Source organism: Myotis daubentonii, chromosome 2 (genome assembly GCF_963259705.1).
Source record: "Myotis daubentonii chromosome 2, mMyoDau2.1, whole genome shotgun sequence".
Taxonomy (NCBI): Eukaryota; Metazoa; Chordata; class Mammalia; order Chiroptera; family Vespertilionidae; genus Myotis; species Myotis daubentonii.
Window position 1 is genome coordinate 127,021,998 of NC_081841.1, and position 27,421 is coordinate 127,049,418.

General features: G+C 40.6%; 1 protein-coding gene and 1 long non-coding RNA gene across 3 annotated transcripts; one reads left to right on the top strand and one right to left on the bottom strand.

Annotated features, from left to right (window-relative positions):
- Positions 1 to 687: 687 nt before the first annotated feature.
- On the bottom strand, positions 688 to 27,421 carry MED4 (mediator complex subunit 4). 2 transcript variants are annotated; one of them, XM_059684499.1, is made up of 7 exons: positions 27,234 to 27,421; positions 20,220 to 20,286; positions 12,699 to 12,869; positions 10,019 to 10,076; positions 6,110 to 6,196; positions 4,728 to 4,859; positions 688 to 1,631 (listed from the first exon to the last, which is right to left on the bottom strand). In XM_059684499.1, the coding sequence occupies exons 1-7, from the start codon at positions 27,356 to 27,358 to the stop codon at positions 1,459 to 1,461; spliced, it is 813 nt and encodes a 270-aa protein (XP_059540482.1). In that variant the 5' UTR covers positions 27,359 to 27,421; the 3' UTR covers positions 688 to 1,458. The 2 variants fall into 2 exon arrangements, with proteins under 2 accessions (XP_059540482.1, XP_059540483.1); XM_059684500.1 differs by lacking the exon at positions 27,234 to 27,421 and adding an exon at positions 26,941 to 27,063.
- On the top strand, positions 1,519 to 3,586 carry LOC132228308 (uncharacterized). Its single transcript, XR_009451321.1, has 2 exons — positions 1,519 to 1,654; positions 3,272 to 3,586. It is a non-coding gene; the product is annotated as an uncharacterized LOC132228308 (long non-coding RNA).

Genomic DNA, 27,421 nt, shown 5'->3' on the forward strand with positions numbered 1-27,421 from the left:
AAGATTACTTTATCCAGCAAAGCTATCATTCTGAACTGAAGGTCAGATAAAGAGCTTCACAGATAAGGAAAAGCTAAAGGAGTTCATCTCCACCAAACCAGTATTATATGAAATGCTGAAAGGTATCCTTTAAGAAGAGGATGGAGAAGAAAAAGGTAAAGATACAAATTATGAACAACAAACATGCATCTATCAACAAGTGAATCTAAGAATCAAGTGAACAAATAATCTGGTGATCATAATAGAATCAGGGACATAGATAGGGAATGGACTGACTATGCTTGGGGGGGAAAGGGGTGTGGGAGATGCGGGGAGAGACTGGACAAAAATCGTGCACCTATGGATGAGGACAGTGGGTGGGGAGTGAGGGCAGAGGGTGGGGCGGGAACTGGGAGGAGGGGAGTTATGGGGGGAAAAAAGAGGAACAAATGTAATTGAACAATAAAGATTTAATTAAAAAAAATAAATAAATAAAAGAAAAAAAAAGAAACTGATATGAGAAAAAAAAGAAAAGAATGTCAGTGTGGGCCTCTGAGAAACCCACTAGTTGTGATTGCTAGTTAATTGTATTTATTATATCTCGTTCATTCACACTCCAGAATTCTACCTAACAATGTATAAAATGCAACTGGATTTACAGAAATAATTTCCTAAATTACACTGGAAGTAGTTTAAATTAAAACATGCTTAAACAGTATAAACAAGTTAGTTTATTTTTAAAAATTACTATAATTACAAATAGTACAAATTGAGACATTTTTCCTGTTCCTGTGACAGAAGCTGACAACCTTCACTTTCAGTAGGGTTTTTGATATTTTGATATGATGCACATTCAGTGATATGCTGCCTTTAAAAAAAAATATTTTCTAAATAATTCCAGGAAGCCTATTAGTGATATATACATGGGTCATTTACCTCAAATCTTATTTCCAGAACTACTATGTACAAGTCCAACACAACTAAACTAGAACAGGGTAAGAAGGCACTGAATCAAATAATCTTTTTTCCCAACAGTAATTTTTCTTTTTTAATCCTCACTCAAGGATATTTTCCATTGATTTTTAGAAAGAATGAAAGGAGGGGAAGAGACAGAGATATCTATGTGAGAGAGACACATCGATTGGTTGCCTCCCTCACACACCCTGCCTGGGGCTGGGGATCGAGCCTGCAACCAAGGTAAGTGCCCTTGACCAGAAATGAGCCTGGGACCCTTCAGTCCATGGGCCAATGCTCTAACCACTGAGCACCCAGCTAGGGCCCAACAGTAAATTTTGATAATTCTCTAAATATTCAACAAATGGTTTAGAACTAAAATCATGATTTTTGGCTTTAAAAAGTAAATCTGTAATTTTTAATGGGCTGCACAATTCCACTATGGCCAATATTACCTTTTTTTTTTTACAGGTTTGCTATTGTTTAAGAAACAGAATTCTACAGTATTCAATTTTGTATGCTTTTTTAATCAGAGTCACTACTACTGCTTGAGGAGTCTGTTGACATAACCTCTACATCATCTTCATTTTCTTTATTATGCCCTGGAGGTTCCAACAAAAAGTCATTACTGTGATTTGGTGGTAACATATTCATTGCCATATCATTTGATTGCCAGGGATACTGTGGAGCAAGGACATCTAGAGAAAAGAAAGAAGCACATGTAAGAATCTACTAGTGATTATTTACTTCTAGATAATTCTTCCCTCCATGCAATTATTTTGAAATAACTATTTTTTTTAGACTACAAATCAAAACACACATTTGGCCAAATTAACGAAGATCCAATTTATCAAGGAAGAGAGTAATGTTTTAGTAACTAGAACCTCTGCTTTATTTTTAAAAAGTCCTACTTTATCATAAGTAACTATTTATATAGTCAGTAGATAATTTTTCTTTTGCAAAACATAATTACAAATCACATATTTGCTATACCTATGGATGTATGTACATATACAAGGTGAGGCAAAGGTAGGTGTACAGTGTGAGTACGCAACACATTATTTTTTATTATTTACTAGAGGCCCAATGCATGAAAATTCATGCAAGCATAGGCCTTCCTTCCCCCGGCTGCTGGCACCGGCTTTCCTTTGGTACCTGGGACCATGGCTGGCTTCCTCCGGCTGCAGGCAGGCACCTGGGACCCAGGCTGGCTCCGCCCCTAACCCCAGCTTTGTCAGGAATGACGTAGGGAAGACGTCTGGTCTAATTAGCATATTACCCTTTTATTATTATAGATTCTTGTGTTACTTTCCATACAAACAACTGTACATCTGCTTTTACTCCACCCTGTATGCTAGATGACATATTGCTCTATATATTCTTTGTATACATTATAGTTAATGTATACTATACTATGCATTACAAGTTTAAACTGCCTTTTAAGCCGTCAAATCCACTCTTCTCCCTTGATCCTAAAAATATTACTCCCTTGCCAGCAGCTGCACTGTTAAGCTTTTCCAGTAGAGGGCACTGGAGGGACTCTATCCAAAGCATCTCGGACCTGATGCTTTCCTTCTTACTCTTGTGCCTGGCTGGTGTACAGGACAAGTGGTGCTCACCTCCGAGCCAGTTTCAGTGGCGTCCCAGAGGATGGTTTCCCAGGAAAGTTTCAACACTACCCCAAAGGGTAGCTTTCTAGCAAGTCTTGCTGGAATTCTAGTGGGTAATTTCCTGTTTGCCAGCTCTGGCCTGTGACACCTAACTTCTCTGCCATCCAGTGGGCCATGGCTATTCCCCCTCTATTGAGGGCACCATGATAAGAATGTAGGCCTTGGAATGGGGGTGGGGAGGAACCTTGGGTACACTGACTTGTTATTAGATGTAGTAGCTGCTCCCCATAGCTGTTATTCCTTTAATAGTTAGTATCTTGTTACTATACTAGTTATTAATTCTTTAAAATCTCCTTGTCCATACTGCTGGTGTGGTTCTGCCTCCTAAATAGACCTTGACGGGCATATGATATGGTACAACTGAGATAGGCCACTAAGCCAGAACAAGTGGAACACAGAAACTGGGACAGATAGCTGGACAAACTGACAGAGCAATTTACAGATACAGAAGGTCACCTCCCCAGAGATAATATCTAGGCCTCAGTTGTATTTCAGTTCCAAACCCAGAAAAGCAGCAAAACCAGATGGGTGACATCAGGTCCAGCTGCCATGACTAACGACCCCCCGCCCCTGACACTGACTAATCAGTGAAGACCATGACCCTGAGCAGCACACCTAGAAAATTGAAGAACATTCTGTTGAAACCCTCCCCTGTGACCTCCCCTAAGGTTCCTGCCTGCAAGAGAGATAAAAGCCTCAAGACAAAGGACCCAGCACTGGCTCTCCTTCCTAGAGGCACACCAGAACCTCCCCACTTCTTCTTCTTCCACAGGAATGCATCTCCTAAACTCTAAGGGATCCCAGGAGGCTTTCAACCACGGCAGCAATGGGCAGCAGCAGTTCGTCCCAGGCAACCCCTTGAACCTGTCCCCAAGACCCCCATTTCTCTGATTTCTTAGCCAAAGCAGACCAGCCTAGGCTCATTTCCCCAGTTCTTTCTTGTTTCACTCCCAAGCTTTATTAAATGTCCTCTAAAATTCAAATGGACTCCTGTTGTGAAATTTTCCCTGCACAAAGTAAAAAACCCACATACTATCAGCTGGCCCTAGGCAGATCCTCCAACAGCCAGGTCCCCTTTCCATAACAAAATCACAAAGAGAAAAATGAGGCGATATCCAAGGAAACTAATGCACAGTGAGTTCCCAGTTTGTACTTTAGATAATTAATGAAAATAATGCTTACAAAGCATTTTTAGTAACACAGGGACATCCTTACAATGAGAAGAAAAAAAAATTGCTCTAAATATATATACATTCAGAGCACATTTTTAACAATGTAAATAAATAAAACAGAGGAAAATCATAAAATACTAAGTGACTGATGAAAAGGGTAGTATTTTCCTTTTTTAACTTTAAAATGTTCTTCCAAATCAAAACAAGTCACTTCTATAAAAGATAACATATGGAAAACATAAAGTAACATACAAGAATAGCACAAACCATACTACATGCAAAACTTGAGCCAAGTCTCACAAAAATGGTATTTTATAAAGTTATTAAAAGCCTATAAAAAGCTTTGTTATTCATTTTAACGGGGTGTTCTAGGAGTGTATCCACTTTATCATCTTTAAACTCAAAATATGTATTTCTTACTGTTTATACAGTACGTCTCACAATTTTATTTTATTATTATTTTTTAATCCTCACCCAAGGATATTTTTTCCATTGAACTTTAGAGAAAGTGGAACAGAGAGGGAAAGACAGAGAGAAATATTGATATGAGAGAAACACATCGATTATTTGTCTCCTGCATGTGCCCCAACTAGGGCCTGAGCTGGGAAAGAGCCTGCAACTGAGGTATGTGCCCTTGACTGGAATCGAACCTGGGACCCTTCAGTCCACAGGGCTCTATCCACTGAGCCAAATCAGCTAGGGCTATCTCACAATTTTAAAAACCAATGTTTAGAACAATAAAAATAATGAGAGAGCCCAATGCCTGAGAAAAATGGCATATTAACAAATGAGAGAAAGGTCAGTTTATTCTAATTTCATAACCTCCATCTAGAACTAAGAGTAGAATAAATTGGCAGAAAACAGCTATTAAAATGAATCAGATCTGGTACCGAAACTTGTTCAACAGCCAAAACTTTGGTCTGTCTGAAAGCATTCTTTTAATTAGTATTACCTGGCAATCTGCCTGCCGCAAGTGCATCTCCAGGTAAATGACCATTCACACCATTAGTGGAAGGATTGTTCATTTGACCCAATAATCCACTTCTCATCTCTAAATCCGTTGGGTATGGTCTCCGTGGGTCCCCTAAAAACACACACAAACGTAACAAAAACCCAAACCCAAAACAGATGACTTTTAATTCGATTGGTTCATTTTGAAAAATTCAAGCTAAACTTTAAATTTTGAAATATGAAGGACATCTTATCAATTGTTACTAAGAGGATAATATATTTAATACATGTATTTTTATTTCTTCTCTAAATCTTCACCATAATATACTATTCTCTATATAAAAAAATGAAAGTTTGTCAATTTAGCAAAAATTCAAAATGACAAATTTAAAAAGTTAAAATGATCTTGATTCTTCTAACTTAACTGCATTATTTAGTATGAAAATAATGATACATACTCTGAGGGAGAACAGATCATGACACTTTTTTTTTTCTTCTGATGGAAAGGACTGAATGCTTACTGGAAGAACTATCTAAATTAAAACTTTTTTCTAATCTCGTTCATCTTGTCATTTAAAGACTAATTCTTTGACTTTCCAGTGGAGTATCAGGGGTGAGTAATCTTTATTTCCAATCATAAAAGCATACTAAATAGTTTGGGGTTGATCAAAACTGGGCCAGATTTGGACCAAATTTTTGATAATATTTCTCACAAACTCCAGTTACTGATCCCAAACAATGTAGTTACTCTTAGTTTTCTTAGTATGGCAAAATACCAAAATACCATCAGGAATTACTGAAGTTGAGATAACTATCTCCCACTCCTCCCAAGGCTGCTGCTCTACCTTAATATCTCCATCTTATGTTTTACCCATTGTCTATTATATAGTTGCAGCTTGTTACTCCCTTTGCTGTCTTTTTTACTCTAGCTCTTCCCAGTCCTGTATGTTTGCAATTGGGCCGCTCAGTGCTCTATCTTTATCAAACCTAATAGCTGGAATTGTCTGTTTCCCAGGCTGGAATATTTGTGGAAATCCTAATGGCTCTAAAAAGTTGGCTTCTGGCCAGCATGGGTTTTACAGGCATATAAATCTATAGCTTTAGAATCATCACATATTAACTTGTGCTTTTAAAATTATTTATTATTAAAAAATAAGAATAAAACAAACACAGGTCCTAGTGCCAACAGCTTTGTAGAAAACCAAACCAATAAAACCAATGCCCTACATTCTTACTTATAAAACCTTAAAAATGTGAAAATACGTAGAATGTTACATAATTCTGTATTTAAATACATTCTATATCTAAATCTTTTTCTCTATTTTTGTGTACAATCATGTAAGAATTTTCACATATATTTAGTAAAAAAAGAAGTATTTTTACCTGGAACCCAGGTCAGTGGGGCACACACAGCATTACTTGCACTAATCCTATGTGCATACTTAATTATTTCTTCAGAGGAGATAGCACCTGAGAGAGTAAAGAGTTGAGTGTAAATACAGAAGTTTATAAATGCATAAATCATAGTTACATATACTACTTAATTTTTAAATGATTTGAAAATAGGATACCTACCTTCCCTAATAATATCTGAATGCATAATGTGACTTAAATCATATATATTTCCAAACAAAAGAGCAAGACATTCAGAAAAATCAGCTGACATAATTAAAGTATTAAAATCTGGGAGAAACCAAGATGGTGGCATAGGTAAACACCTGAAATTGCTGCCTCATACAACCACTTCAAAAATACAACTAAAAGACAAAAGGGACATCATCCAGAACCACAGGAAGGCTGGCTGAGTGGAAATTCTACAACTAGAAGGAAAGAGAAAAGCACACTGAGACTCAGAGGAGGTGCAGAAGTAAAGTGCAGAGGTATGGAGGCGCGCGGAAAGGACTGGCGAATGAGGACGCGGTTGTCTTTTTCAATCAGGAGGGAGACACAAGCTCCCGACTGCTCTGAACTCCAGTTTCGGGCGAGTCTCTGGGGACCCAGACTCATACGGGGAGAAACTGGACTGTCTGGGATCGGGCGGAACTTGAGGGCAGCTTTCTCTCAGAGGTGCTTGCAGCGATTACCACGGGACACTGAGACCCGGGGCCTCTTAGGGCAGGACTGAGGAGCAGCCATAGCTGTTTGCTCCACCCTGTTGATTCCCTGAGACCCCTGCCCCACCCAAGCTGTGCGCAGAGGATTTTGCATATGAATGGCCTGGCCCTTTGCAATCTAAAATTACCTAACAAACTGCAGCTGGGTCAGAGAGACCGAGAACATCCAAAGGAAGGCCCAAGGCCCCAAAGCAGCTTGCATTGCTTCACAGCTGGGCCTCATCTGGGCACCTCCAAATCCCAAACAAAGAAGAGGAATCCACAGATCTCTCCGTAGCTCCTGCTGGGTAGCCTCAGGCAGAGGCTAAATTAGCACCTCCTTAGAGACCCAAGAGCCAGTGTACCCAGTGGTCAGAGTGGGACCATCCAGATTACAACTCCTCAGATCCATAAGGGACACACTCGGGGGGCAGACTCAGAGAGCACCAAAGACCCACTGAAGCAAGTCTTGCCCCATAAGGGTGTCTCCAGCACGGAAGGTCTTTCACTGTAGACACAGCTGATTCTCACAGCCAATTGGCCTGGAGGCCAATTCTTCCCAGTGATACCAACAACAATCAAGGCTTAACTGTAAGACTGTGCACAAAGCCCACAAAGGGGTGCACCAAGAGTGTCCACCTCAGGTAATTGGGGAGGCTGAGCTACTGGGCCCTAGAGGACACCTAGCACAGAAAACCACTCTATCAACACAGGGAAGCAGCCAAAATGTGGAGACAAAGAAACAGGCCACAAATGACAGAAATGGAGGAAAGCAAATGACTGGATATAGAGTTCAAAACCACGGTTATAAGGTTTTTCAAGAATTTTCTAGAAACCGCTGATAAATTTAGTTAGACCCTCGAGGATATGAAAAAGGACCAACAAGAAATTAAGCATATACTGACTGAAATAAAGAATAATATACAGCTATCCAACAGCAGGTTAGAGGATCGCAAGAATCAAGTCAAAGATTTCAAACACGAAGAAGCAAAAATCACCCAACCTGAAAAGCAAAAGAAAAAAGAACCCAAAAATCTGAAGATAGTGTAAGGAGCCTCTGGGACAACTTCAAGCGTACCAACATCAGAATTATGGGGGTGCCAGAAGAAGAGAGAGAGAGCAAGATATTGAAAATCTATTTGACGAAATAATGACAGAAAACTTCCCCTACCTGGTAAAAGAAATAGACGTACAAGTCCAGGAAGCGCAGAGAACCCCAAACAAAAGGAACCCAAAGAGGACCACACCAAGACACATCATAATTAAAATGCCAAGGGCAAAAGACAAAGAGAGAATCTTAAAAGCAGCAAGAGAAAAACGGTTAGTTACCTACAAGGGAATACCCATACGACTGTCAGCTGATTTCTCAACAGAAACTATACAGGCCAGAAGGGAGTGGCAAGAAATATTCAAAGTGATGAATAGCAAGTACCTACAACCAAGATTACTTTACCCAGCAAAGCTATCATTCAGAATTGAAAGTCAAATAAAGAGCTTCACAGATAAGAAAAAGCTAAAGGAGTTCATCTCCACCAAACCAGTATTATATGAAATGCTGAAAGGTATTCTTTAAGAAGAGGAAGAAGAAGAAAAAGGTAAAGATACAAATTATGAACAACAAATATGCATCTATCAACAAGTGAATCTAAGAATCAAGTGAATAAAAAAATCTGATGAACAGAATAAACTGGTGAATATAATAGAATCAGGGGCATAGAAAGGGAGTGGACTGACAATTCTCGGGGTAAAGGGGTGTGGGGGGTGTGGGAAGAGACTGGACAAAAATTGTACATCTATGGATGAGGACAGTGGGGGGGTGGTGAGGGCAGAGGGTGGGTTGGGAAGCGGGTGGAGGGGAGATATGGGGGGAAAAAGAGGAACAACTTTAATAATCTCAACAATAAAGATTTAATAAAAAAAATTTTAAAAAGTATTAAATTTGGGAGACTATCATGACAATGCTCAATAACCTCAATTTTTAACTACCATTAAATACTATTACTATTCTGAAAGCAACAGTGAACACATATAAAAGAGAACATAATACTTCATTTCCCAGTGATATCCAAATCAGAGCATCAGTTCACACTGTATCACTCAACTGTTAACATAACGGACTCTAAGCTTATAAGTAGACCTAAGTAGAAAGATGTTTACAATATATTCATTAAGAAAAAAAAAAAATGGCTGTGAAGTAATATGTACAATGTGACCTGACTTTTTTTTTAGAATACTGGTATATGTATACATATGTATATGTACTGTTCTTGTTATATATGTATGTATAGATCTAAAAAAACAACCACCCTGCTGCCCTAGCCAGTTTGGCTCAGTATATAGAGCGTTGGCCTGCCGACCAAAGGGTTCCGGGTTCCATTCTAGTCAAGGGCACATACCTCGGTTGCAGGCTCCTCCCCAGCCCGGGCTGGTTGGGGCTCATGCAGGAGGCAACCAATCAATGTGTGTTTCTCACATCGATGTTTCTTTCTGTCTTTCCCTCTCTCTCCCAGTCTCCCTAAAAATCAATGGGAAAATATCCTCAGATGAGGATTAACAAAAACAACAACAAAGAAAAAATTCTGGAAAGATATACACCAAATATCAATAGTTATGTGAAACAGGAAAAGAGGAAAGTTCGACAAGTCTGAGATCATTAAATGTACATTATTAAACGGAAGCAGCCAGAGTTTTCATTACAATTCTGACTTTTAGTATGCAAAATAAAAGATCCCAAAAGGGAGCCTTTTAGAGAGAAGCAGGAGGGAACAGGAAGGCACGCTGTGTTTCTGCATGTATACATCCCAAAGACATAACTCATTCTAACTTCATGATGGTCTTAGTCCCACTACAATTGTCCAATGGATGTTTTCTTTCATTCTCAGTCCTATCTTTCAAGACTCAATTCAAATCCCACTCGCTTCCAGATCACAGTTCTCTTTTTCCAACAATTTTTTAAAGCTATTGTCTTTACTGCACATTCGAGTACATAGCCATTACTTGCCTTTTATTATTGCTGTTTATAGCTGAAAGAAGATGTAATACTTGGGCACAGCACTAAAACATAGCTGACACTTTATAAAGAAAATTTATTGGAACCTTCTGACAGTAGCAAATGATTACTAATAATACTCTCATCAGTTTCTTGAGACTAAAAGTTGATTTTTTCCAGAAAGTCTTTCAGTGTTCCCGTAGTACTAACCTTTTCTTGCCTTATCTATTGATTTCAGTTTTTCTTTTGCTTGGTAAACAGCTGTTGCCTAAAGAACATTAAAGAGAAATATGGTTTATTCTTCACAATATCAAGCCCAGTTTTTTTGCTTAATTCATAGCATCACTTATCCTACTGGAACAATACCCAATTTGGAAATCCCCACAATTTATTTGTAATATTCTGAAACAGCACTGGATATCATTTACATCACAGCTATACTTAATGAAGCAACTATTATATTCATGAATTAGTCTCCATTCACAAATTACTTGTTAGAAATAACATATAAATTGAATTGTTTACCAACATTTTTCTTTATGTCCATCATTCAGAAGAGATCTAGACCATGAACCAACCCAAAAGCATCCTATTCTTTCACCTAATTCAAGAATAAAATATCTAAAAATGTATTTTTTTAATTTACAAGATATATTCTTGCATTGATCTCTTATTCATTTATATATTACCATTACCTTCATGCTTAGTGACTACTATATGAACTCCTCACCCCATTTCTCACACAGGTACACTGAAGGGTAAAATGAGGTTAACCTAGTATATGCAACCTCAACTATAATACAGTGGTTAAGAATATGGCATTGAAGAGATTTATGTTTAAGTTACATCTCTACTTTTTACCCTCCTTAAAATCTTGGTTTCTTCATTTTTAAAATGCAAAATGGCTTCATATAATTGCTATGAAGATTGAGATAATGCAAGTGAAGAGTAAAGTACAGGGCCTGGTGCACAAGTGATCAATAAATGTCAGTTGCTATTACCTGTATCATAAAATTCAGTGTTCACTGTCTTTAACTCAATAATTATATTTGAAACTTAATCCAAAGAATATAATCCGAAATGCAAAAGTAAAAAGGCTTTTCTGAAAGAATATTCATCAAAGTATTCTTTGTAACAGAAAGTTAGAAAACTAAATGATATAATTATATAAAAATGTTTTGATTTTAATAAATAGTAATAGAATGTCAACTAGTACCTTATTAATTAAAATAGATAAAAAAATGTACACACCTGAGACTAAAAGGATCTACACGAAACTGTAAATAGTGGCAGTCTTTGAGCAGTGCGACTAAAGACAATTTTCCCTCTTCTTTCTCCTTTTTTTGTATTTTCTGAATATCCTTTGATAGGCAAACCTATTTTCTGGAACATCTCCCACTTTGAACAATTCATTTCCCAACCAAGTTGTTCACAGAAAAAAATGTCTCGGTTGTGGAACCAAACTTAGGTTTTGGGCCTGACAGCCCTTTCATGCTGATATATCAGCGTGACAAAAAGCATCTCTCAGGCAACAAAGGAGAGAATGCTTTTGTTGCTGGTGAAATCAAACAGACTAGTACAATTTTAAAACATAAAGGGGCCACCAAGAGCGCTAATGTTGCTAAGGGTGTGAAAGAAGCAATGATTATAGGCAATTGAAGACATAAAAAAACTTGTTGATTTGGATAAATGAAAAGCAGTTAGCAGTGAAAGCATTTTGGAGGCAGTGATATATGAACTCACAAAGATGCTGCATACAGACCTGAAAGACACCCCTGGAATGAGTGCTGAAAATGATTTCTTTAAGGCAAGTATGGGGTGGTTCGATAAATTTAAGAAAAGAAGTGTTTGTTTATAGATTAAACAGTATATTAGGCATGTACTGTATATAAGAAAGGTCAAAACAGGAAATCATTTGGAGGTCTGGAACGGATTAATTCAATTTATATTATTTCTAATGTGAAAATGTGATTCAATTTTCAAACAAATCGCTTCTTGAAAAGCCTTCCGGAATAAAACTGAGGTTCCACTGTGTTACTTTTTTAATGAAAAATAGATTTTATTAGAAGTATTTACTTGGAAGCAAAAAAAAAAAACCACCTCAAAACAAAACAAGTAAAGGAAAGAAAAAACAAAAGAAGTTTTTACTTGGGGTCATTTCTGTAGTAGGAGTGGTTCATTAATCCCAAACTGCTCAGGCTTCTATATATTGGAGCCCAATTTGACACATTTTGGAGAGATTTATCAGGGTCAAGAAAGTCAGCTATGTCAGATCCATATGAAAATCAAACACAGTTGTGTCTGCAACACTACCATACAACAATTATATTAGTTAGTATATAGTGAAATAACTGGGCAAATAATAGCAAATAAATTGCCTCTTTGAAACAGTAGCCAAGAACAAGAAAAAGAAAAACTAGAGCCCTTGACATCTATCCTAATCCCACCTAGTTTAGGATGGAAGACTAACTAATATAGATTTTAATCAATTTATAAAATTGGTACATATTTTTACTGATTTTGAAATATTTGGCCAAACTGAAAAGTTGTCACTTTCAGACTTGGAAAATAAAGTTTCTGCCACTTCAAAATACTGATATTAGAGCCCTAGCTGGTGTTGCTCAATGGTGGGACACTGTTCTGTGCACCAAAAGGTTGCCAGTTCAATTTCAGTTTAGGGCCCAGGTTGCAGGCTTGGAGCTGGTAGGGGATGTGCAGGACGCAGCTGATCGATGTTATTCTCTCACATCAACAATGCTTCTCTCTCTTTCTCCCTGTCGCTTCCTCTCTCTCTCTAAAAATCAATTATAAAATACTAATAGTAGACTTATTTTTCAAGAATACATGAAATAAACAATATCTTTGTTAAAGAACCAGACTGCCAACTTACCAGTATTTGTTCAGCTTCCTTTAGCTGTTTTTGTAACTGCTGAATATCACTGTCTCTCTTCTCAACTTCTTTTTCTAAAACTTGCATTTCATGGTGAATTTTTCCCTGATTAAGTGCCAATTTCATTAGTTCCTGAAATTCCCCATCTCTGTGAATTAATAACTCCAGCACCTGTCAGGTAATAGTTGATTAAAGCAGACAACAAAATAAAAAACTACATTCCAATGAAACAATCCATCTAATACTTGTCTGGGTTATAAAATTTTAACATATTCAAATATTTTTAATCCTTATTGAAAATAAAAATAGCCTATTTATAATTATTTTGGAAAACATTAATATTAATATTTCCTTCTTTTTGTAATTATGTGTTTATTTTTTCATACAAAACAAAACTAGCCTTTCAGAACTAGCAATATGCTAAACGAACAAGTTTATTAATTTCCCAGGGAAGAAAAAACTTAGAAGTTTATCCTTAAAAATAGAATGCAGTGGAGGTTCCCCCAATTTTGATACTTGAGATGATTTTAGTTGGCACCAAGAACTTAAAAAACTTTTTATAATTACACATTTGTGCTAATATTAGAAAAATATAACTGTCACACAAAACCTGTGATTTCCTGTATAGTATTGCTCAGGATGAAGATGATTTATAAAAGAGCAATTTCAAAAAATAGTAAATAAGTTTTGGCACTAACTATAAAGGTTAAGAAGCAAAAAATAGAAAGTTCGAGTTCAAATCTCTAGTTTTTTATTTATTAGCATATGACAAGGGAAAGTTACCCGACCTCTTGGAGCCTGCTTTCTCATTAGGAAAAGGGCATAATAACAGTACCTTATCACAGACAGTTGTTATGAAGATTGATGATATAATGTATTAAGTACACATAGAAAAGCTCAATAAAGGGTAGTTATTGTCATCACCCACCTGCCATTGACTATAGAAGATGCAATCTAATCTAAATACCCTTACTTTACTCTGCTAGAAGGACATAATATATTAGAAAGGAATTGGCTATCCAAATTCAGAATCAATTTTTAAAAATATATTTTTATTGATTTCAGAGAGGAAGGGAGAGGATGAGAGAGACAGGAACATCAATGATGAGAGAAAATCATTGATCGGCTGCCCCCTGCATGCCCCCTACTGGGGATCGAGCCTGCAACACAGGTATGTGCTCTTGACCAGAACTGAACCCAAGACCTTTCAGTCCACAGGCTGACACTCTATCCACTGAGCCAAATCAGCTAGGGCCAGAATCAATTTTTAAAACATTATTAAAAATTTGTTAAAGTCTAAAAAATACAGACATGGATGCTCAAGTTCCTTTTGATATGAAATGCCTCTCATTTTTACAGGACTTCTGATAAAATAGACAAAAGACTGTACAACATCCTGTGTTGAAATTTATATTAAGTATCAATAAAAAGTGTTTTTGTAAGAAGTGCATTCTCTTTAATAGGCCTATAATCCCCATTCTTAAGTGACAAGAGGAGAAAGCTAGGTTTCCATTTCCATAAAAACTATATTTAAAATAAAAATATTAACCAAAGTTAGTATACATTAGTTCCACGAGAGCTTTCAAGAAATTTACACAGTTTGACCTATTTTATAAACCATCACAGAGTAGTAAAAATTCTCTTTAGATTTTATTGTTGAGTAGAGAAAATTATCCAACTGAAGTCAGAAGACCTAGATTCTACTTCCACTTATCCATTAACCTTTAATTCATTTACCCACCCTGAAAGAGATCAAATTGAAGACCATTAAGGTCACTTCTAACTTTGGAATTTGATATATATGAAAATATGAATATTAAAACAAATGGTGGTTAGAAAGTTTCAAATGGCATATCCCTCTAATATTTAACAGTTTTAATGAAAATTATTCAGGAATTCACACAGTACTAAGTACAAGATATAATTCACAGAACGCTAGTTCTTTCTTTTTTTTTTTAAATATTGATTTTAGAGAAAGAGGGAGAAGAGAGAAACATCAACGTGAGAGTGCAACATCAATTGGCTGCCTCCTGCATGCGCTCTACCAGGGGTTGATGCTGCAAACTGGGCATGTATCCGGACCTGGAATTGAACCAGCAATCTTTTGATGCACAAGCTGATGCCCAACGAACTGAGCCAAATTGGCCAGGGCAAGAATTGCTGGTCCTTAAAAAGTATAAGAAAGGTTAGTGCAGGTTTTGGTTATGATCTCCTGAATAAACTGGGTGTCTGGTTCATAGCTAGCATTTACTAAGTGCCTAGAAAATAAAGTAAAAAGTCATTTCTCACTTTTCGCTTATCTATACTAATAAAAGGATAATATGCTAATTAGGGCAGACATCTTCTGGACGTCCTTCTGGACAAAGCTGCAGCAGCTGCCTGAGGCTCAGGCAGGCTGCAGATGAAGGCTGCCGCTGAGAAGGCACGAGGCTCAGGCAGGCCGCCGGCCCGAGTCTCAGGGAAGTGACAGTGGCTGCGAGGGCCAAGGCTTAGGCAGCCACAGTGGCTGGCAGTGGCAGCAGCAGAGGAGTGATGGGGGCATTGCCTTCCCCTGATTGGCTGGTTGCCTCCCACAGAGGAAGGCCAGACTGAGGCCCTATGGGGAGCGGGCCTAAGCAGTCAGAAGGACATCTCCTGAGGGCTCCCAGACTGTGAGAGGGGGCAGGCTGGGCTGAGGTTCCCCCAAGTGCATGAATTTTTGTGCACCGGGCCTCTAGTCCTATATAATAAAAGCGTGATATGTTAATTGTCTGACTGATCAGTTGACCGTTTGACCAGTCACTATGATGTGCACTGACCACCAGGAGGCAGACGCTCCGACCAGTAGGTTAGCTTGCTGCTGGGGTCCAGCCATTCAGGACTGGGCGAGAAGGTTGGACACACCCTGGAGTCCTCCTGCAGTCCCTCCCCAGCCAGCCCCCACCAGCCCCAATCCACTGGCCAGGCCGAGGGGCCCCACCCATGCACGAATTCGTGCACCGGGCCTCTAGTTTTATATAAATTCCTAATTAATCCCACATTATCTATAATAATAAAAGCATAATATGCTAATTAGACTGGACGTTCTTCCAGACTACCTTCCGGACGAAGCTGCGGCGGCGGGGGCGGAGAGGGCCAAGACCCTTGCACGAAGTTCGTGCATCGAGCCTCTAGTTTAATAATAAAGAATTTGAGATTGGGATTCTTTAATAACACATTTGTCTCTAGGCTCTTGCTTTTTCTGAAAACAAAACAAACTAACAGCAACAACAAAAAACCCCAATCCTAATATTCCTTAATCCTAATATCCCTTTTTTTCAACTTGTAGCCTCCTCTTGAGGGAATTGATCATTGAAGAAAACAAGTTCTAGGGCACCTCTATTTATAGTACATCAGATTCCTCTGCCCTCAAAAGATATCATAAGATGAAGTTAAGATAATGGGGGAGAGCAGAGAAACCAAGATGGCGGCATAGGTAAACACCAGAGTTTGCTGCCTCGAACAACCACTTCAAAAATACAACTAAAAGATGGAACAGACATCATCCAGAACCACAGGAAGGCTGGCTGAGTGGAAATTCTACAACTAGAAGGAAAGAGAAAAGCAAACCGAGACTCAGAGGCGCAGTGCAGAAGTAAAATACTAAGGTACAGAGGCCCACACGGAGCGGGCTGGCGGCTGAGGGCGCGGTTGTTGTTTTCAATCGGGAGGGAGTCTCAGGCTCTGAGCTCCAGTTCCGGGAGAGTCTCTGGGGACCCAGACTCATACGGGAGAAGCGGGACCGTCTGGCATCGGTCGGAACTTGAGGGCAGCTTTCTCTCTGAGGGGCTTGCAGTGATTGCAAAGCGGAGCCTCTGAGGGCAGGACTGAGAGCAGCCATAAATGCTAGCCCCACCCTGTTGATCCCGTGGGACCCGCCCTGCCCACGCCCTGCACAGAGGCTTTTGCTAGATAGCCTAAGGCAGAGGCTAGATTAGCACCTCCCTAGAGATCCAGGAGCCAGTGTACCCAGAGGTCAGAGTGGGACCATCCAGTTTGCAGCTCCGTGGGACCATAAAGGACACACTCAGGGGGCAGACTCAGTGAGCACCAAAGCCCCATTGAAGCAAGTCTTGCCCCAGAGGGGTGTCTCCAGCACAGAAGTTCTCCCACTGCAGACACAGCTGATTCTCACAGCCAATTGGCCTGGAGGTCAATTCCTCCCAGTGATAACTACAACAATCAAGGCTTAACTACAACAAGACTGCACAAAGCCCACAAAGGGGTGCACCAAGAGTGTCCTCCTCAGGTAATTGGGGAGGCTGAACCACTGGGCAATAGAGGACACTTAGCACAGATAACCACTCTATCAACACAGGGAAGCAGCCAAAATGCGGAGACAAAGAAACAGGCCACAAATGACAGAAATGGAGGAAAGCAAACGACTGGATATAGAGTTCAAAACCACACTTTTAAGGTGTTTCAAGAATTTTCTAGAAACTGCCGATAAACTTAATGAGACCTACAAGAAATCTAATGAGACCCTCGAGGTTGTGATAAAGGACCAACTAGAAATTAAGCACACACTGACTCAAATAAAGAATATTATACAGACTCCCAACAGCAGACTAGAGGATTGCAAGAATTAAGTCAACAATTTGAAATACGAAGAAGCAAAACACACCCAACTGGAAAAGCAAAATGAAAAAAGAATCCAAAAATATGAAGATAGTGTAAGGAGCCTCTGGGATAGCTTCAAGCATACCAACATCCGAATTATAGGGGTGCCAGAAGAAGAGAGAGAGCAAGATATTGAAAACCTATTTGAAGAAATAATGACAGAAAATTTCCCCTACCTGGTGAATGAAATAGACTTACAAGTCCAGGAAGCACAGAGAACCCCAAACAAAAGGAATCCAAAGAGGACCACACCAAGACACATCATAATTAAAATGCCAAGAGCAAAAGACAAAGAGAGAATCTTAAAAGCAGCAAGAGAAAGAAACTCAGTTACCTACAAGGGAGTACCCATACGACTGTCAGCTGATTTCTCAACAGAAACTTTGCAGGCCAGAAGGGAGTGGCAAGAAATATTCAAAGTGATGAATGCCAAGAACCTACAACCAAGATTACTTTATCCAGCAAAGCTATCATTCAGAATTGAAGGTCAGATAAAGAGCTTCACAGATAAGGAAAAGCTAAAGGAGTTCATCACCACCAAACCAGTATTATATGAAATGCTGAAAGGTATTCTTTAAGAAGAGGAAGAAGAAGAAAAAGGTAAAGATACAAATTATGAACACCAAATACACATTTATCAACAAGAGAATCTGAAAATCAAGTTAATAATCTGATGAACAGAATGAACTGGTGATTATAATAGAATCAGGGGCATAGAAAGGGAGTGGACTGGCTATTCTTGGGGGGGAAAGGGGTGAGGGGGATGCGGGAAGAGACTGGACAAAAATTGGGAAACCAATCCTGTATAATAAAGAGGTAATATGCAAATTAACCCTCACGCCCTCACAAGATGGCTGCCTACAACCAGGCTGGCAGGGGGGTTAGTGAGGGACGACCAAATTACTGAACAAGCAGGCTGTGTGGGGTGACCAGGCTGGCAGGGGGGGCAGTAAGGGGTGACCAGGCCGGTGGGGTGGGGTCAGTTAGGAGCTACTAGGCTGGCAGGGAGGGGGACGTTGGGGACAACCTGGCCAGCAGCAGGGGGCAGTTAGGGGCGACCAGGCCAGCAGGGGGGGCAGTTAGGGTCGATCAGGCCAGCACGCAGAGGCAGTGAGGGATGATCAGGCCAGTATGGGGGGCAGTTAGGGGCGACCAGGCAGGCAGGCAGGTGAGCAATTAGGAGCCAGTGGTCCAGGATTGTGAGAAGGATGTCCAACTGCCAGTTTAGTCCTGATCCCCGGAATCGGGACTAAATCTGCAGTCAGACATCCCCTGAGTGGTCCTGGATTGGAGAGGGTGCAGGCTGGACTGAGGTGATCCCTGCTCCTGTGCATGAATTTTGTGCACCAGGCCTCTAGTCCTATATAATAAAAGCCTAACGTGCAAATCGACCAAACAATGTAATGACCAGTGGAACGACCAGTCGCTAATACATGCACTGACCACCAGGGAACAGACACTCAATACAGGAGCTGCCCTCAGCCCGCAGGCCCCAGGCCAGCCAAGGTGGGTGTCAGTGGGGGACCCCTGATGGTACTGCCAGTCACCCTGCAGAGGCAGGCAACCCATGGCAGCGGCAGGGAGATCGGGGGGTGGCGGCGGCGCAGCGATCGGGTGGGGTGGTGTGCCAGGCCGGCTAAGGTGGGTGCCATGGGGGCCCCCTGATTGCCCCACAGATCAGCCCTGATTGCTGGCCAGACCTAGGGACCTTACCCGTGCACAAATTTCATGTGCTGGGCCTCTAGTCCTCCTATATAATAAAAGCCTTATATGCTGTGTCTGGTTGTCCATTCAACCAATCAAAGGGTAATATGCTAATAATATGCTAAAGCTGCTCAACTGCTCGCTATGACATGCACTGACCACCAGGGGCAGACGCTCTGAGTGGTAAGTTAGCTTGCTACTGGGGTCCAGCCGATCGGGATTGAGGGAGATGGGCCGGACATGCCCTAGAGCCCTCCCGTAGTCCTTCCCCAGCTGGCCAATCTCCTGCATCCCTCCCCAGCCTCGATCGTGCACCGGTGGGGTCCCTTGGCTTGGCCTGTGCCCTCTCGCAATCCGGGACCCCTCAAGGGATGTCGGAGTGCCAGTTTCGGCATGATCCCGCAGGCCAGGCATAGGGACCCCCCCCCCCCGTTACACAAATTTGTGCACCGGGCCTCCTAGTATATAATAAAAGGGTAATATGTAAATTGACCCCAATGGCAGAACAACCAGGAATAACCGGTCGCTATGACACGCAATGACTACCAGGGGGCAGACACTCAACGCAGGAGCTGCCCCCTGATGGTCAGTGCGTTTCCACAGGGGAAGTGCCGCTCAGCCAGAAGCTGGCTCATGGCTGGTCAGTGCAGTGGTGGTGGCGGGAGCCTCTCCCACCTCCGCAGAAGTTCTAAGGATGTCCGACTAATGGCTTAAGCCCACTCCCCAAGGGTTCCTGGGCTGCCAGAGGGATGTCAGTCAGACATCCCCTGAGGGGTCCCGGGTGCAGGCTGGGCTGAGGGATCCCCCCGAGTGCATGAATTTTCGTGCACCGGGCCTCTAGTCCTACAATAAAGGGCTAGTTTATGAGAACACTGACCTTTTTGACTCCAGAAACTATTTTGATCTCCATTTAACAAGACTTTATTGGATGATTCAAAAGTTAAAAATGAATAAATGGGTAATTGCAATTAGAACTATAGAAAACAATACTGCTAAACCCTTAGACAACTACTTTCTTGATCACATTGTTACCTTATGTAAATGATACAAATATCAATTTAAAAGTTTTAATTAGTAACTTAAAATGATCCAATCTTTCTGTTCTCACACAAAGTAAATATAAATAGGAAACTTGCGGAAATTATGGTTTGGTTTTGAATTAAAAAAGCAGCCACTTACCTGGTTTTCTTCTCCAGCCTGTAACAACTTTTGGTTTCTTGAAATTGCCAGCATTTCTATGAGCTCCCTAAAAGAGAGAGAGAAAGAAGAAAATAAACAAACAAAAAATAATTAACAAACAAATAACTCTTTGCAATGTAAATACACTAGAGGCTTTCTTAACTTATCTCTACCAGACTTACTGTATTCATGGTACTCACAGCACTAAGAACACATGGCTACTGCCTCTCAGTCCACTATGACTGTGGACTTCAGCTCTCACCAGCTGTGTTTGCTATCAAACTTATTTCTGTAAGTTTTACTTATTACTATAATTATAAACATTAATATTCAATACATAAATACCAATAAAATATGATTGTGAACAGAAAAGTTGTTTCAGTAAAAACTGAAGTTAAATGCTTGGAAAGACTCAACAATAGCTGTGAAGCTGGGGAAAGTAAAAAACCCAGCAAAGGTCTGCCCTAAGACTGCTTGATGAGAGTCTAAGTTCTTACTTCACTTTAAAGAAACCAAACTAGAAACTGCAGCCAATGCATTATAGTTGGTTTATGCATGAAAAACTCCTACATTAGGGGTTTGTCTGCAGGCCAAATCCAGCCCAGCACATCTGAAATTTTGATAAATACTGCATTTTTGGAACAAAGCCATGCCTCTTCATTTACATATTGCCTATGATTGCTTTCCCACTACAATGGCAGTTAGTAGTTGCAGCAGAGAACTTATGGTCTCCAAAAGTATGTACAATCTGGCCCTTTACAGAAAATGTTCCTTATCCCTTGTCTATATGAAAAGATCAGTGAAAACATAATCTTTTATGTGTTTTAAGGTAAAATAAAACAAGAAATGGGTGAGTCATTTTTTAATAATTTTCCACTAAAATTGAATTTTTAAATTAACCAAACAGGTATCACATAAAAGGAACTAGAGGCCCGATGCACGAAATTTGTGCAAGAGTAGGCCTTCCTTTCCCTGGCTGCCGGCACCGGCTTCCCTCTGGCACCCGGGACCCAGTCTTCCCTCCGGCCGCCAGCAGGCACCTGGGACCTGTGCTTCCCTTGTAGGCCCGGCTTTGTCTGGAAGGATGTCCGGTCTAATTAGCATATTAAACTTTTAGTATTATAGATTCTTACATCTATACTAATAAAAGGGTAATATACTAATTAGACTGAACATCTTCCAGACGACCTTCCGGACAAAGCCATGGTCATGGAGCTGAGGCAGAGGCGGTTAGCAGCAATCAGGCTGGCAGGGGAGAACAGTTAGAGGGATCAGGCTGGCAGGCAGGTGAGCGGTTAGGAGCCAGCAGTCCCAGATTGCGAGTTGGACATCCCCCGAAGGGTCCCGGATTGGAGAAGGTGCAGGCTGGTCTGAGGGGACCCCCCCGCCCCGTGCACGAATTTCGTGCACCGGGCCTCTAGTACTATAATAAAATCCTATCTGTCTAGAAAGCTCATTTACTAGATATGCCAATCCTATAAGAAAACTAGTGTATAGAGCAGGAAAAGATGACTAGCAGGTAATATTTATATATCAGTTCCAAATTTGTTGACAGATGAGATTTTTCAGAAATTATGCAGGAGGGGACAACTTCACAATTTGCTACCTCACATTACTAGTCAGCCCCAGTGTTCGTACTTTCTCCCTAGCTGCCAGGCTATTTTTACCTCTATTTTCACCTTCCTTCCTGCTGGCCTCATACTCTTTTTCTGGATGGTGTCAATTAGACTCTACCTTCCCACAGCATTATATATTGAATTAGTTAATTAATGAAAAAAGTAGATGGGGAATGGAAGGTCTTTATAAACTCATTTGTCAAATATTTCTTGAGTACCTATTACTTGCCAGGCACTTTCTAGCTATGTGGGTTATAAAAGTGAAAATTAGCACTTGAATTCTAATACAAGTGATAAGAATAACTAAGAAAATACAAAAATAAAGCCAAAGTTAAGGGTTAGGAAGAGAATGTATTTTCTCTTCCTTATGACTTAATAACATTTTTTTTAATATATTTTTTTTAATAACATTTTTTTTATTAGTTTAATTTATTGTAAGATACATTGTACGCCTAGTCAGTGTGGCTCGACCTAAAACCACAAGGTCACCGTTCAATTCCTAGTCAGGGCACATGTCCGGGGTCACCAGCATTGCAGGAGGCAGCCTATCAATGATTCTTTTTCATCATTGCTGTTTCTATCTCTCTCTCTTCCTCTCCCTTCATCTCTGAAATCAATTAAAATTTAGTAAAAAAAAAAAAAAATACAGTATATAATACATATACAAAATATGTTAATTGATTGCTTATGTTATCAGAAGGCTTCTGAAAAACAGTAGGCTACTAGATTTGAGGGAGTCAAAGTTATATGTGGATATTCCACTGTGTGGGAAATTGGTGCCCCTAACTTGCACTGCTCAAGGGTTAACTGAATTACACTTGAGATAAATGAGAGGTACACAGAATTGACAGACCGATGTGGAAACTTCAAGACTACTATCAACATGGTTTCTGTGGGACAATGAATTCTGAATTACAAACAGGTTAAAAAAACTTTTAGATTACAATCCATCTATGTTTTTATTTTTTTAATTTCTACAAAGACTACCTCATTCTATTTCATTTTACAAAGTAATAAATATACTGAAAAGCTACATAATCAGGTAACAGTAAAAAATATATCCCATATTTCAAACTATTTTGAAAAGTTAGAGGTTACAGCAACCAGAAACTTTTCATTTTTCATAAACCTGGAAACAAGAGTAAAGTTCATTCAGAGGAAAATGACAAACTTCCCAGGTCACATATTGGGACTTTATTGAAAGTCAATCACCTAGAACTGCCTCATTCTGTGGAGAAGTTTCAATGAGTCTTAGGTGGCAAACCACAAAGTGACATTCTTTCTACTACCACCACCAACCACCAGGATCATAGAAGAGGTAAATTTTCACTTATCTACTGTCACCCTGTCTTTCTTTAGAGATGAACAAATAAAATAGCATGACAGTAGATAAGTCAAGAGAAAAATCAGAGAAAAAGAAAAATGAACTTTTAAGACAATGGTTATTACCGAAGCCTATCACCTGTCAATAGATTCAGTGAGGACTACAAATAAATGAGAAATCAAAGTGTTTTTTAAAAATATGTTTTTATTGATTTCAGAGAGGAAGGAAGAGGGAGAGATAGAAACATCAATGATGAGAGAGAATCATTGATTGTCTGCCTCCTGCATGCCACCCACTGGGGATCGAGCCCACAACACGGGCATGTGCGCTTGAGCAGAATCGAACCTGGGACCCTTCAGTCCGCAGGCCGATGCTCTATCCACTGAGCCAAACCGGCTAGGGCGACAAATCAAAGTCTTTTTGGCATTCTAGGAAAAAGAGCAATAGAGGAAACACAGCTTCTTTTAGAGGAACAGAAAACTCAGCATTTCAATTGTTCATGTACAAGTGGAATGCTGAAGAAGAAAGTTTCAGAAACAATGAGGTTCTTGAGGAAAATTTAAACTATGATTCACTACGTCAGTGAGTAAACACATTTCACCACACAGAAAATGCTATACTTGGTAATCAAGGAAAGAATTAAATACAAAGTAGGATAAATTGATCAAATCTAGATACAAGAGAATTTCAAGTTAGTCTCAAATTTAATGTAACTTATAAATTACTTAATTATGCTATCTCAAGTCTAGAGTACATGGATATCAAGTATATGCACTCTGACAGGTACTGATAGCATTAGGAAAACACAACTCAGATACACAGCTCAGTAGCACAACAATCCAGGGGCAAGAACTCAAGATTGACTGCTGTGTTGTCCAATGTCAGAAAAAACTCTCCAAGACCATCACTCTGGATGGGCAGGCTAAGAATTTTAGCTCCTGAAATTAGTGGATATGAAATATATTCTAGGGAATATATTGAAATTCTAAGACTAAGACCCACTCCGTACAAAAGGCAGCAGTCACAACTCCCCAAAGGGTGAGTCACTTCTTCACAATATCAACATATTTACAGAAAAATTAGTCACTACCATCCATATCACATGGTCAAAATGAAAAAATAATAAGGAACATTTTAATTTGACTGATTTCATACTCAACATCATCAAGATTCCTTAGCAAAGATTTTAGAAGCCAATCAAGTTTTAGACTTGGCTTTCTGGTGAGAATTATTCCCAAAGAAGAAATAGTTCAAGGGACCATTTCAAACAGAAGACTCAGAATTCAAAAAGTGGAAAAATTGAGTCATACAGGAATTGGCTCATACAAAAGCAACAGACGTATTTTCCAATTAATTATTAGCTGTTCTGAATCTAATGAAACACAAATTTGTATCACAACTACATGGCTACCTACTTAAGGCACATCAAGGTACTCAAAGAGACTGTTTGGATGACCAATGATTCTGAAAGCACTTGTTAGAATGAATGCACTGTTTTTCAAATGACAGTTGGTCCTATTTAGAAAAGCAGTGGGCTAGTTAGCATTTACGGGATTTTAACTTGATCTTTAATAACTTCCAAAGAATAAGCCCTCCACATAAACTAAATGAAGCTTCAATTAGCATCCCAAAGGTAGTCATGACACACAGCAGAGACACAAATTATTTAACTGAAAACTCTGTCTTGCTAGGGCAGGGTGGGCAACCCCTGGCATGCATGCCAAACATGGCATGCCAATAATTTTTGCTGGCACGCGAAACCCTCTCTTATAATCTTCCATTTACAATTTTTTTCTTAATATTGACCTTTTTATTTTTCAGATAAATTCAGTGTAGGTGCATCTTAGATAAATAAATAATTTTACATAATAAGTGATCTTAAAGACCATAGACATGGATTGACAAGAGAGGGGAAGAGCAATTTCTATGCCTCTGCCTTAATGCTCCCTGCCTTCCTAGATCCGACCAGTGTTTTGGTTTCCTCCACAGATGCTTGTGAATCTTTGTTCTCAGTGATGAATTTTGTTAAGTCTCGTAATAGGAGTAGCCTGACAGATGAAAGTAGTAGCTCGTGCATATCTCTGAAGCTCACGAAATATAAACCTGATGTAAAATCTCTGGCATCAGTGATGCAGCAGCAAAAGTCCCACTGATAATATCAAACGGAGTCATAAAGTTTTCTGTCGGGCTATCAGTGTACATGTATACATTAAAAAATAAATGTATTTTTCATCATCATATACTGTGTTTTTGTCGCTCGAATGAATTTTATTATTTCTTCAAGGTTCTTCACATACATACACCTTAAGAGATATCAAGTAGGCGTAATATGTTCTCAAAAAATTAGGGTTGGCACGCAGAAGAATTTTGAGTCAGAGATTTTGCTGGTTTTGGCACACACTCACAAAAAGGTTGCCCACTCCTGTGCTAGGGTCTTTTTACTAAGAAATCATCCTGGTACTCATTGACAGGATTAACTATCAAGGTCTCAACCAGGAACCGCAAAGTCAACAAAGACAGAAGGAAATACAGCACTTGCATTACTTTGTGAACATTTACACAGGGGCAACGCACTGACAGCTGCCTTGTGTCTGAGTTTCTTGTTCGCTGTCCTGACTGCTGGATGCCTGAAGATTCCATGTGCCCTATTTGTAGTCAAGCAATATTTGAGTCCAATACAGTCCAAACCGTGAATTAAACACGAGCTATTTAACTTACAGTACTACATCATTTAATATTGTGCTGACCTCGTAATCTAGTAAGTAATGCTTGCTGTGGCAAGAACTAAATCACAGTAGATAAAATGCTGATTATTAGTAGGCCAGGTAATACAATATATGAGATTTATTCTAAAGCTGTCAATGAATGTTGGCTATGGAAATGGTGACATCTGAGCCGGATGAATGAATGATTTATCAAGATGGATGTGGAGTGGGAATGACAGTAGAGTTGAGGAAGTACGACTCACTTTAGAATGGGAGCATTCAGGAGGTTGGAATGAAGGGCATGGGAGGCTGGAGGGATGTGACCTAAATGAGAATAATAGGATGGATTAAAAGGAGACAGAGAATGGCTTTATCTATTGTACACTTAGCTAAAGAATATGGACTTTATCTCATCAGAAAATGGAAACCTAACGAATATCTTAAAGCAGAAAAGTGATCTGAGATGCCTTTTAAAAACAGCTCTGCTCTTGGGCAAAACAGACAGATAAAGTGGAGATGCATCAAGGCAACTAACACTGTTGGGAGGCTACATTTGATGGGATGTAAAATAGTGCGGATGGGAACAAGCGGTCAAATCTGAGTAACATTTTAGGAGAAAGAACCAAAACAATTTTCACATCCAAGTGAACGTGAGCAAATTAAGAGGGGCACCAACTTAACAGACTATCATGAAAGATGACGGAAGAAAAGGACGTGCAATTTCATCAGATGCCTCTGCCACACACGCTGCACCGCAGCCATCCCAAACTGTTCACCCCACACAGTCGCGGGTGCCCCCTCCTCTGAAATCAGTAACACACATCACTGCTGCTCCAGCCGCCTGCCGCTTAGGGACCCTGGGAAACTCGGTCTTGCCACGCAGCCCTTTCTCCGGGAAGCCAACCTGATTACACGGGACCGGCACTTAGTCCCAGGGCCGCAGGAGCCGCGGCGCACGCCCCTGGTGAAACCCGCTCGCGTCCCTGCCCACAGCCAGTCTCCCCCGTTTACAGCGAGTGGGCTCTCCCCGTCGACCCCCCGCCTCGCCCTCACGACCGTCCTCCTGCGCTTGGCACCTGGTGGTAGTTCTTGAAATGTCTGTACAGCGGCTGTGGTCGAAGGGGTTCACACAGCAATCTCTAAGGTCTGCGACGGTTCTGACGGTCTCGGGATGCCTGGGTCACAGTCGTCACTAAAATGTCCTCTGGGGCGAGGGGGGCGCCGTCGCGGCGAGCGGGAGGGCCGCGGACGCCACGCCCCGACACTCGGGCACTGTCTTTGGGTCCCGCGCGCGCCGGGGTCTCCCTCCCTGCCCACCCAGGAAGCAGCCCTCCCGACAGCCCCCGCCCGCCCCCGGCCCCGGCGTTACCTGGACAGGACCTCCAGATCCTCCAGCGCAGACAGCAGCCGCTCTCGCGTGCTGTTGCCGCAGGCCGCCCCCGACCCGCCGCCCGGTCGCTCCTTCTCCTTTTCGCCCGCGGAGGACGCCGCCATGCTGCTCCCGGGCCGCGGAGGCTGCTGCGCATCTGCGCCGGCGCAGACGTGGGCTCTGCGGCG